The sequence below is a fragment of the Astyanax mexicanus genome, unplaced genomic scaffold, assembly GCF_023375975.1.
Source record: "Astyanax mexicanus isolate ESR-SI-001 unplaced genomic scaffold, AstMex3_surface scaffold_36, whole genome shotgun sequence".
Lineage (NCBI taxonomy): Eukaryota > Metazoa > Chordata > Actinopteri > Characiformes > Acestrorhamphidae > Astyanax > Astyanax mexicanus.
In genome coordinates this window covers 1,710,435-1,722,933 of record NW_026040046.1, presented here as the reverse complement: position 1 = coordinate 1,722,933, position 12,499 = coordinate 1,710,435, and the positions used below count along the sequence as shown (strand labels likewise).

The 12,499-nt window shown below is 39.1% G+C and overlaps 1 protein-coding gene across 3 annotated transcripts in view; it reads right to left on the bottom strand.

Moving 5' to 3' along the window:
* Positions 1-12,499, bottom strand: part of crebbpa (CREB binding protein a) — a 78,778-nt gene that overhangs the window by 36,568 nt on the left and 29,711 nt on the right. For all 3 annotated transcript variants that reach the window (XM_022668644.2, XM_049473282.1, XM_049473283.1), the window contains exon 2: positions 8,880-9,550. In XM_022668644.2, coding sequence (XP_022524365.2) covers positions 8,880-9,550 — 671 coding nt within the window. The remainder of the gene's footprint in view (positions 1-8,879; positions 9,551-12,499) is intronic.

Here is a 12,499-nt window from a genome sequence, read left to right as displayed (position 1 = left end):
CAGCGCAGGCTTCGGTTGCCTGTAGCTCAGTTACTTTAACGCCTATAGTGCAGCTTGTGCGCTACAGCTGCTTAACTGCTGCAAGTAGAGAACATTTCCTTCTCCATCAGACAGAAGCCGGGTCTACCCCCACCATACCCCCCGCCTCATTACTCTTCTGTTCATCCACTCCCAGCTCCTTCCCCACACCCCCTCCCGCCCTCCTCCCTCCCTCCCTCCCTCTCTCTCTCAGCGCTGAGCTCAAGCAGCGTGTCGGCCGCTCGCTCTCCTGTGTTGACATCGCTCCAGCAGACCAGATAAAAGAGCTCAGCTGAGCGCCACACGCACCGCCAGCCCTCCACACACACACAAACACACACACGAGGAGCTAAACGCTAGAGCACACTGCCTCCTTCTCCCCCTCTGTGCTTACTCATTCACATACAGATTTGTTGTGTGCTCTCACACACTCTCACACTCTCTCGTGCTCAATGGTTGAGTGCTAAAGTCATTCATTCTCTTAAACAGGTAACACACACACACACACACACACAAGGGGTGTGCCACATCGTATTGTATGCGATAATATCGGCCAAAACAAATTATATTGTGTACGATATTATACCCTGAAATATGGTGCCATATCACCCACCCCTAATTATCTGTTTTTAGCAAAAGAAAAGTTCACACTGTTCTCATTTTCCTTTTTTTATCTAGTAGAGTAGAGATTACATCTGTCCAGTATCATTTATTTTACTTTAAATCCTCGATATATGGAGATATTTGGAGTGCATTATTATCATCATTACATTCTGGATCATCGCCTTCTGTTACAAATCTCAATAATTTCTTGTATTCTTTTTATATCTCAGTTAAGTATGTGCCATATCATATCGTATGCCATAAGAAAATTTTATATTCAATTTGGTGCAGTAGTGTATTCCTGAAATCATTTTTTTAATTCAGTGTTTTATCCGAACGTTAGCACAAAAAAAACATGAAATATCCTGATATTATTTTAGGGCCATATCACCCACCCCTAACACACACACACACACACACACACCTTATTTCAATACATTTCATACTAATGACTGCTATTTGCAGTGTAATGAAGGGATGCAGTGTTTTCACTAGGGATGCAACGGATCTCGGTATTTTAGCACCCGGCTGGACAGTGGTATTTCGATGCAAACAGAGTTTACACACTGTAAAGATACACAGGCAGCTTATTTAAGGGAAGAGTAATGTTATTTTATTCTCTATTCTGTTTATTGTTCATGTAAAAACACTGAATATTAATCAAGCAATCAACCATCATTTACACTGGAGGGGGACCCTCATTTACAGTTTAAAAGGGATTAAAATCTTATCTAATCTAATCTTATTTAATTAAACTGAACTGAGTTTTATATTATTTGTAGCGTCACTCTGAATTCAGCTTCATGCTGTGAATGAAAGAGAAAGATTGCCCGATTTCTCTCTTTGTTAAATATGGTTTTTATATTAAGTTTTATATCATGGTTTTGCTGTTTAAGCTACACTTGATCAGACGTTATTTATTAAAAAGTTTTTTCTTTAGGAAAACGAAGGCAATTCCGTCTGCTGGCAAACTCTGCTACGCTGGATGAAATTTTTATAAATTAATTAATATATTTTATATTTTAATAAATTTGCCCTGGTGATAAGACACTAAAGCTAACAATTAGCTTTATATTTGTGTATTTCAAATGTTTTAAGTTTTATATAGTTGACGGTCAGCATCAGACGCCAGGGTGACTTTTCAGATATAATAAGAATAAATAAAAGTTAAAGCTCCACTAGGTAGGATTGAGATTGTGTGCTCGTGGGCTCCCCCTACAGTTTTAGAGTGTAATAAATGTTTCAGGCGGATTAGTTTCTCTTTCTCGTTTTCTGGGTTTCACAGACATTTTCGGTCTCTTTCCAGCTTCTGGCAGAGTGTCTGTATGTTAGTCTGTAAAGAATGAACCAGTAGTCCTTGTAGAACTGTTAGAACTAAAGGTCGGAAAGCAGGTCGCAGTTCTCACGAGCGTTGCTCGCGGCCACCTCGGAAAACTCCGGCACAGACACGAGAGCACCGCTATTCCTCCTATTACACCTCAATGCAGTGCTGCAGTGAGTTTCAAGCTGTAATTTAACTTCTTTAAAAAGATAAAAAATCAAGGAAATCCTACCTAGTGCTGCTTTAAATAATAGCGAAGTAAAAAAAAAATAATTTATGTTCAGTCGAAGTGCTTTTCTCTTTTATTTTTTATTTTTCAAAAACTCCAGAATTTGAGTGAAAATAAGTATCTGTTAAAATTCTCAAACAGCAGAATGCCTGTATCTGCTATATTAATCTACAGTTATTAAGCCTGTGAACATACATTTAAATCCTTATAAATGTCAGAAATAAATATAACTAATACTAACTTATAGTTACTGTGCATATTTTTAAGTATATTACATATTAGTTGATAGTTTTTTATATATTTCTTCTCTTGCCGTCTCTCTCTTTTTCCTGAATTTCCCAGGAGCAGCTCTGAAGGCAGACGCTGAAGATTTGAGGTCTAATAAAACAAAACTTTCACAGCTGGTGATCATGGCGAGTGAACGCGAAATAGGTTATCGTGACAGGCTTAACCTAAACCTTTATTTTTAGTGTATTTTTCTTTTTGGTGTATTTGGAAAGTACTAGGCTGTGTTCCAACTGTTGTTGGAAATTGTAAAAATATATAAAACGATGCCTGTAAACCTCTGATCTGTTAAATTCAGGTTTGCCTGCACCCATCATCACGTTCTGCATTTGTGCTGAATGCTGCGTTGTGTTCTGGCATTCAACAAAAACCTAAGCTGTGCGTATACTGACTGATTATGGCTGGCTGATGTAATTGCTCATCTTTGAATACAATTTATCTAACAGCATCAAAAGTCAAGAGAATGAGGGAGGACCCAAATGTGGGGGAAGGACACAAACACACAAACTCTAGTGCTGCTCTGATGTGGTGGAAGTAGTGAGCAAAAATGTGCGAGAGACACAGCGAAAGGCTTCCTATCGATTTCCTGCAAAACCACAGCAGCATCAGGCAAAGTGTAAACACTGGTTTCACAGCTGCACAAACCAACCAGACAAAACGACACACAGCCCAGATTCAAGCTCAAACGATTTTCTGTAAAACAAAAACTATTTATTAATTACATTAATATGTGATATTTGCTGCCAGGTAAATATACGTTTCTAAGAAGCCTTCAATATAAAGTGCTTTACTACTGAATAACTGTACTGAGGAACAGAGGAAATCAGAGTGGAAACAACAAAACATGCCTGCTGGTTTATTCAGTCAATACATACGGGGTGGATATCTCAGAGAATCTCATGTGATATTGTATTGTGATAATATTGTTTTAAAACATTGTTGATGATAATTTCACAAATGCAGTTAATCTGTGATACTCGATATATCACTACAATTCCATACAGTACTGCATTCTGTTATTAAATACCAGGAATTATGGATTTATTTGCGTCATTTTCACTAATATTCTTATTCTTTAGTAGGTCAAACTGGTCTTATATTTCAATAAAAACACAGAGTTTAAAAGAAACTAGGGCCAGGAGATTAATTAAACTAATTTGAATAATAACTGTTATAATGTGATTTACAAAATGGGATAAAGATTGTTTCTCTTGATATAGAAGCTGCCGGAGGGAGTATACATTTGATTAACTAAGATACAAGGAGTTTATGTTCACACAGTGTTTAATATAAAAGCTGCATGGAAGGTTGAAAGGGACATTTACAACTTAAAACAAATATAAAAAAATATATAGCCGCAAGCGACAATCAGCGGGTTCAAGCACCAACTGGCACAATGGTGCCTACTAGAGCACAGGAAGGTGATGTGTAAGAAGGTCTAATATAACTGGAGACACTCTGGAGTCACATTTATAGATTATCAAAAGTCTTTAACCTGTTATTCATTTTGAGCAAAGGCCTTTCAACATGATCAGTGCTAAAATTCACATACAAATCTACTGAAGTTTGTAGGATATTCATTAAATGAGTTACGGTTAGTCAAAAGGCGTCTACATGTTATGGACTTTGCAGGTTACTACAATATCTCCTCCTTAACATAACACCCAAGTTTCATCCTGATTGGGCAACATACAGCCTGCCAAAATGCCTGCTGAATGCTGATTGGCTGATAGGGGTTCAGCCATTTTTATTGATAAAGTTGCCCTTTGAAAATCCTTTAGAGGTAGTATGATAGATTCTGTATGTAAGGTTTCAGGTTGCTGAGAAACAGTGTTCCAACTTTTACTGTTGGAGTGAATGGGGCATATATCCGGAAGGACTAATTTGCATATGGTGGCCATATTTTTTATACATTTCAATTTTTCTTATAGAATATTGAACCACATGCTCTCACGGGTATTTTGATACCAAACATGTCAGGATTGGTCAAAATTCCTAGGACTAGTTTGCAAAAGTATGTCCACTGAGATGCACTGATTCTACATCTACCTACCAAGTTTCATATCTGTAGGAGTTACAGTTGAAGGAAGCAGAAGCAGAAGAAGAAGCAGAAGCAGAAGAAGAAGCAGAAGCAGAAGAAGAAGAAGCAGAAGCAGCAGAAGAAGCAGAAGCAGAAGAAGAAGAAGCAGAAGCAGAAGAAGCAAAAGCAGAAGCAGAAGAAGAAGAAGCAGAAGAAGAAGCAGAAGAAGAAGCAGAAGAAGAAGCAGAAGCAGAAGAAGAAGAAGCAGAAGAAGCAGAAGAAGCAAAAGCAGAAGCAGAAGAAGAAGAAGAAGCAGAAGAAGAAGCAGAAGCAGAAGAAGCAGAAGCAGAAGAAGCAGAAGAAGAAGAAGCAGAAGAAGAAGAAGAAGCAGAAGAAGAAGCAGAAGAAGAAGAAGCAGAAGAAGAAGAAGAAGCAGAAGAAGAAGAAGCAGAAGAAGAAGAAGCAGAAGAAGAAGAAGCAGAAGAAGAAGAAGCAGAAGCAGAAGAAGCAGAAGAAGAAGAAGCAGAAGAAGAATCTGAGCAAAAACAATAATAAATGTAAAGGACGAAAATAAAATATTTGAAGTTATGTAAGAACTAAAAATGATAATTGAGAATTGCTCCTATACTTGAAGAATATCAAGAATTTTTTTAACAATATCAGCAGTCCTAATTGAACCCATGCTAAATACCTACATATACTCATTATCAGGGAGCGCAAGGCATGCAGCAACTGCAGTGTCAATACTGTAGATCAGTAGTAGAAAAGTAAAATACTAATGTGGTCAAGTAATGTTCAGGGTTCATACACCTTTTACAAGGTAAAATTCAAGCACTTTTTAAGCACTTTCAAGGCCCATTTTCAAGTTTTTTCATCACCTTTCAGCTGTGGTAAATTAATGATAACAGATCTCAAAACTGCCAAGTAAGTAAGTAAATAGCAGGAGTTATGGATTTATAGGTTTTCACACAATTGAAATACCAATGTTCTTCACCGCATCTTTACCTTATTCATTTGACTGAGCAGTTACTGTAGTATGTTAAACTTGGAAGTGAGTTTTAAAGCATTAATATATGGTATTTTTAGGTAAACACAAGTAAAATAGTGCAGAAACAGCAGGTGCTCATCGCCTGTTGATGATGTTTTTACTCGAGTGGAGTTTTTTCGCTCAAGTATAAAAAAGAAGTGGTTTTGACAGGTGGAGGCGGAGTCAGGATCACCTCCCTCAGCTAATGCTATTGGCTGATCTCTCCAGGCTTTGTGACTGACCACCTACTACCAGCAGCCCACAGCAGGAGAGTCTGCAAAAATCCAAACTTTGGATTCATCTAAATTAAAGTAATAATCCGGTGTTAATAATAATAATTAGGCTAAGCCGAGGGCTGCACTGTTAACACGGCGGATTCAGTGGTTGGAACGAGCTGATCTCCGGGGCTTGTATCACGGCTTTAGTGCCTAAAACGAGCCGCTCTCCAGCACTGCTAACCTGGCTTTAGGCTTTAGCACAGCTACCTCCAGCTGGAGATCGGTAATACTGCATTAACACTGCCGGGCTCGGCTTAGCCTTACAGTATATTGTAGGTGTAACCAGATTATTACTATTATTATTTAGATTAATCCAAAGCTTGGCTTTTAGCATAGCTAGCTAACTCTCCTGCTTTTTGTTTTTTCTATAAGCAAACTTAGTCAGATAGTTATTTGTTGTAAAGTAAATGCAGTCACAATTTCAAGCATTTTCAAGCACTTTTTTTCAAAATTCCAGCTCTTTCCTGCCCACTTCAAGCAACCCACAGCTCAACAAGATCAACATATACGATATGCTCAGAAATGTAACTACTGTGCATGGACTTCACAAGAGTCCCAAACCTGGCAGGCGAAAACTGTTAGTAACCTAGTTGTTAAAGGCAATTCAAATTACACTAATTCATTATAGATTCTTCAAATTACTTTTTTTTTTCACTTAAACAAAACAATTCATACAAACATACAAAACAAAAATACAGTGTGCTTTAAGAAAATGTGCATCTTAAGTGCTTGAGAAAGTAAATAAATAAATAAATAATTAAGTGCAGTTTGATATAAATCTGAATTAAACGGTGTCAGGTGTGTTCTCATACAACCATATTAAGAAGCTGATTGGTCAGTTCAGGTCAGAGTGGGCTGCTCTAAAGACTGGTGTTTAGTTCAGTGGTGGCACTTCACACTGCTGCTGGTTATCAGCACAATGCTTTCAGAACAGGGGGTGTGTTTGTTCTGAGATGTGTGTTTTTATAAAGGTATTTTTTTTTAAGATTCTGATGGTTTTATGTTATAATCACATGATAATTTTTTTATTATTTATATGCTTTTAAATTAAGGCTTTGATTGCTGATGGGTTTACTTTGTCCCACAAAATTACACAATATAAAGAAATCAGAAAAACAGCTGAAGAATTTAAACAATAGTCCCTAAAAAAGATATGCAACTTGAACATTTACAATACTAAATATTTTAAATAGTACAATAAACACTATAGACAGACCTAAAATACTCAATGTCTAGGTTTTTAAAATAGATATTTCCTAAATGTTCTATTACAGTAAGTCAGACAAGTTTAATATAAAATTTACAATGTTATTCTTAAAGCCACAATTCTCTTCTTTCTCCAGTTTACAAATACACTCAATTCACTGTGCATTAAAATTATTCTTCAAGTTACAGAATTGATATATTTAAAAGGGCTACAGTTACTTCTATGTATACAGAGTTTTAGGGAGTTATCACTCAGGACTGATTCTGGGTGCATCTGGGGCGTTTGTCGGATTTGTGGATCTCACTCCAGTTACTCCAGTATGTTAGCTTGTTATGCTAACTGGCATGTAGAGGTGTAACACCACATCGTGTGAATGCATATAGCGATGTGAGACTGATGATCGCAGAGATTGATGATTGTTGACTGTTATTTATGCCATTTCCGGGCTATAAGCTGCAACTTTTTTTCACATGCTTTCACATGCCTAGGTCACATGCATCTTCGAGCATGTTTGTTTGTGGCACTTTCTTAATAAAACAACATTACTTTAACTGGTTATACTACAAATATTTTAAGCACATTTCTGGATGCATTTCAGTTTTTTTTTCCTTTTTTAAGAAGTATCAACATTAGATTGGCAAAATTAAAGTATATTTTGTTAGTGGTGTATCAATCTCTTAAAAAGTCAATGAGAGAAACAGCATGAATGAGCTGGAGAGCAAAATGACACAGTGCAAATGAGAGCGAGCGAGCGAGAGATTTCAGCACAGAGACAGTGTGTTGACGTGCTCTCCGTTTCTGTGCGTCCGGGGGCTGTCGCGGTTGTTTTTGTCTTGCTGTGCGTACTCTCATCATTTATGAGCGTTTCACACAAAATATTAAAAACAGTCACCAAATTTTAGAGAGTCTTTTTTAGAGACCCTTATAAACAATCAAGTACAATGGAGAAAAGTGAGCTGAATGACTGGCTGCTAGAACTGTAATCTTTTTTAAGATTCTGGTGATGTCAATTTTTAGAATTGTCAGTTACACTTTTTTTTTTTTTTAGTAGGTGTGCACACCCACATTTACCATGAAAAAGAACAAGAACTCATGCAAGCAAAACATTTTTAATCTTTCAAAGGGGTCATCCGCACAAAAATGAGCAATACAAGAACTACTAGACTTAAAGTCTCTGACTGGTCAAGATATTAAACCTGCTAGACATTTGTTTGGGGCTTGCGAGGCATCTGGGATCACTCAGTAAGCTTTTAAAATGATTTTTTAACCAGTTCACACAGAAACCAAGTGAGCAATTTGCCTTTGCTGGCGGTCTTGAAAAACAAGGTTAAAGTCGTGTAAACTAAACCAAAATATAGTGCAACCAAAAACTTTTTTAAACAGCATTCACTGCAGATTCTGTGTCTGTTATATTATTAGCAGCCATCTTTACAAAACTTCCATTTAACCACAGTATATATTTCCAAAAAAAAACAATAAAATCTCAGCCGTTTTCACACCTGTAGTTGTTTCTTCGGTCCGGATCAGTTGAGTTTGTTTAGCAGGAGCGTTTTCTTTCTCTGTTTGGTTTAGATTAACACAGGCATAAAACTAAACGCACATCAATAAACCACGCGAGCAGACTGTCCTCTGATTGGTCAGAGCTGTCTGGCATGGTAGTAAAAATAAATATACAAGAAAGCAAATATAACAAGAAGATTGTGTTCCAGCGCATATATCTGTGCTTTAACACAAAACTAAAATCTGAAACGCTGCGCTTTTAAACACAGTGTTTGGAGGTGCAGCACAGATGCCATTAAAATGTTTAATCAGCTCTGAATGAGAACTTAAATCTCAACAAACTCAACATAAAAACCACAAACGCAAAATTAAGCCAGAATTTCTTGCTCACCTTGTTCATATTTCCAGCCTGTTGAGCGTTCATGCCCATCTGTTGCGCCCCCTGTGTTAGAGTCTCTGCAAGCACACTGCCCGCTCCTCCCGGTGCTGCTCCAGCTGCTGCCACAGGTGCCCCTACTGAAGGTGCCCCCTGCATGGCAGGGTTCTGGTACTGCATCCCTGCTGCACCCCGGCCTCGCCCGGCCGGCCCAAGAGTTCCGTTGATCACCTGGCCCTGTTGGGCACCTGCATTCTGTCCCATCATGCCGTGTGTCTGGGCGTTGTTCAGCATCGCTTGGTTAAAGCCTGCGTTGAGCCCCATGCCGCCTGCACCTGCAGGATTACCCTGCGTGCCCGCAGCACCCCCCGGCTTCTGCGTCTGAGAGGGGTGGGAGGGTGACCCTTGGCTCAATGGGCTCTTCCCCAGAGCGCCCAGCTGCGCCCCCATGCCTCCGGGCGTGGGGCTGGCCGAGTTCAGCCCTGCGGACAGGTTGGTGCTGCTGCCCGCTCGGAGGAGTTCGGAGAGCTGCTTGTGTTTGGCGGCGGCGTCGGGCACCAGACCTCCTGTACCCGTCCCGCCATTGGTGGGCATGCTCATCAAGCCTAGGTCACCATTAGGACCATTAGGAATCAGCTCATCTGGAAGATTGCTCTCCAGGTCATCCCAGGACAGGGAGTTCAACTCTGAGGGAGAAAGAAACATAGGTTAAGGACATGTTTGGACATTACAGCAACACTATAGTCGAGAAAATCAATCGATATATACAGTGACTTGCAAAGAATTAATAACTCTTAAACTTTTCTGCATTTTGTCACCTTACAACCACAAACTTAAATGTATTTTATTGAGATTTTAAGTGATAGGCAAACACAAAGTACAGCATAAGTGTGACATGGAACAAAAATGATACAGGGTTTTCAAATTTAACAAAAAAAAAAAAAAAAAAAAAATCTAAAAAGTTTGACATACAAAAGTATTAACTCTAAGTATATTACTCTAAAACCCCTAAATAAAATCCAGTGCAATCAACAGCCTTCAGAGATCAATTAGTTAGAGTCCAGCTGTGTGTAATTTAGTCTCAGTATAAATACACCTTTTCTTTAAAGGATTTATTAGTGAACACTAGTGAACAAACAGCATCATAAAGACCAAGAAACTCACCAGACAGGTCAGAGATAAAGTTGTGGAGATGTTTAAAGCAGGGTTAGGTTATAAAAACATATCCCAAGTAGCCTTGGGCTGAAAAACTATATTGAGCAAAATATGGTCCATGCCAAAACCATGTAACTTCTACCGCCGTTACTGTATTTAAGCAGCTGTAGTCCAGCGTTATAAAGAAGTTTCAGTTCAGTTTCTCCAGGCTGTAGCCCGTGTTTACCGTGTTAAAACAAGCTATGTGGTACAAAGCGCTAGCTGATAGTGCCCTGGCCTACCGGAACACTCAGGGTTCCTCAGTGTAGCTCTGTCCCAGAGTTTAGATTCTCTGCCCGAGCCCGACCTGAATTCGGGCAGAGATTTCCCACCACTTTCCTCAGGCTGGGTCAGGCTCAAGAAAACGGTCTGTGACGTAGGCGTATATTTTTGAATGCTATAATATTTTTTATTTTGTACAAAGCTATGGAGTGATCACAGTATAGTAAAGTAACAAATCATGTAACTATGTTAAAAAAAAAGCTGCACAAGTCAGAATGTTATAATCATGCAGCTCTGGCCGCACTTGACTCGTAGCGCTGTGTGCAGTGCATAGCCTTATTGCTGTTTTTGTGCTTTAGCACTCAGGATATTATATTCTACACCTGCAAATCTACCATAGCCAATCACCAAACTGACAGATCAAGCAGGAAGAGCACTGCTCAGAGAAGCAGCCAGGAGGCCCCATGGTCACTCTGCAGGAATCCACAACTCAGGTGGGAGAATCTGTCCACAGTACAACTATCGTAATCATGCGTAGCACAAACATGCATGGCCTTTATGTGTCAAGAAGAAATCTGTTGTTAAACGAAACATATGAATTGTCGTTTGCAGTTGAGGCAAACTTGTGGTAGAAGGTTCTGTGGTCAGATGAGACCAATGTTGAACTTTTTGTCCTAAATATAAAGCGTTATATGGGGATGAAAAGTAGCACTGCTCATCACCCTGAACACATCATCCCCACTGTGAAACATGGTGGTGGCAGCCAGTGTTAATTTTGACAACACATTTTGATTTAGTTTTATTCATAATTTAGTCATCTGAAATGTTTTTAGTTTTAGTCGACTAAATATAATATAGTCGACTAAAACTAAAGTAAATTTAGTCGACTAAAATGTAGAAGGGTGTAAATGTACATGCTTTATCAGTTCCCTTGAATCATTAACTAAACATTTATTAACCAGTTTGTGTAATACTGTTGAATGTGCAATATATTTATATATGATTTAATGTATATTATTATTGCAGGTATGTGACTATAAATGTTTTACATTTACAATTGTGTTCTAGAAATCAGGTCATAAAACATTTAAATGGTTAAAAACACATCTTTTAAAGGATCTAGTTTTATCTCCAGCACTAACCCAGCTAGAGTTGCACGGTGTACCGAAGGTTCGATTCTTTTTCGATACTACGTCATCACAAACGATTCGGTTCTTTAGCGTTCGATGCTTTCGATACTGTATATAGCCCAGTCACTAGCTTCAAATGAGTCAAATTAGTAGGCGCAATTTGATTCAGTTCATAAGAAAACTGATTCACACCGCAGCAGTCGGTGTGGCAGGATTCAGATAAACTTAGTATTCTGAACAAATGAATCGACTCACGTTTGAATCGATTCATTTGACTCGGTTGAGAGCGACACACGCACGTGCAAGCCAGCAGAGCAGCAGCAAGTGTAGAATGGCGACGGCTAAAATAACAGATGTCTCTCGTCCGCGACTTGTGGACAAAACAGGCGCGAGGAGTGAAGTGTGGGCAAATTTTGCTTACATCGCTGATGAAGAAGGGAATCCGACCAACACCACAAACCCAGTTTGATTACCCAGAGATTTCCCACCACATTCCTCGGGCCGGGTCGGGTTCGGGTTCCAGAAAAATAGTCTGAGATGTAGGCGTCTGTTTTTTATTAATATTTTTATTTTTAAATAAAATAACGAAAACTGAAAGTGAAACTAAACTACTTTATTTATTAGCGCTGTTTTCACTCCCGCAGTTGTACAGCGGGGGTGTTGTGCCGATTCTGTCCGCGAAGCGGGAGTCGGATTCAGCAGCGGATTCGGCACAAGCGCGGCGGCACCTCGCGCTCCGCGGTGTTAGTTGTAAGCGCTCGCGCTAGCCGCAAAATACGACAGAAAACACTGAGGGAGCTGCAGACTTATGTATGGGACTAGAATATGAGCACGAGGAGATCAAAGAGAACCTTTACCTGTGAGTAGCTCACATCAGAACACGCAAATCTCTCTCTCTCTCACTCTCGCTGTGTCTCTCTCTCACTCGCACCTGAACGCCTCCGCGTTTGACCTGCAGCACTGTGTTTAGCTGTTCTTAAAAATCATTTTAATTAAATAATAGTTCTATGCTTCTTTGTTACAGTATTATTTAACATAATTCTGATCATATTTCGCTCATTCAAACAGCCCAAAAACAGCCAGTTTATG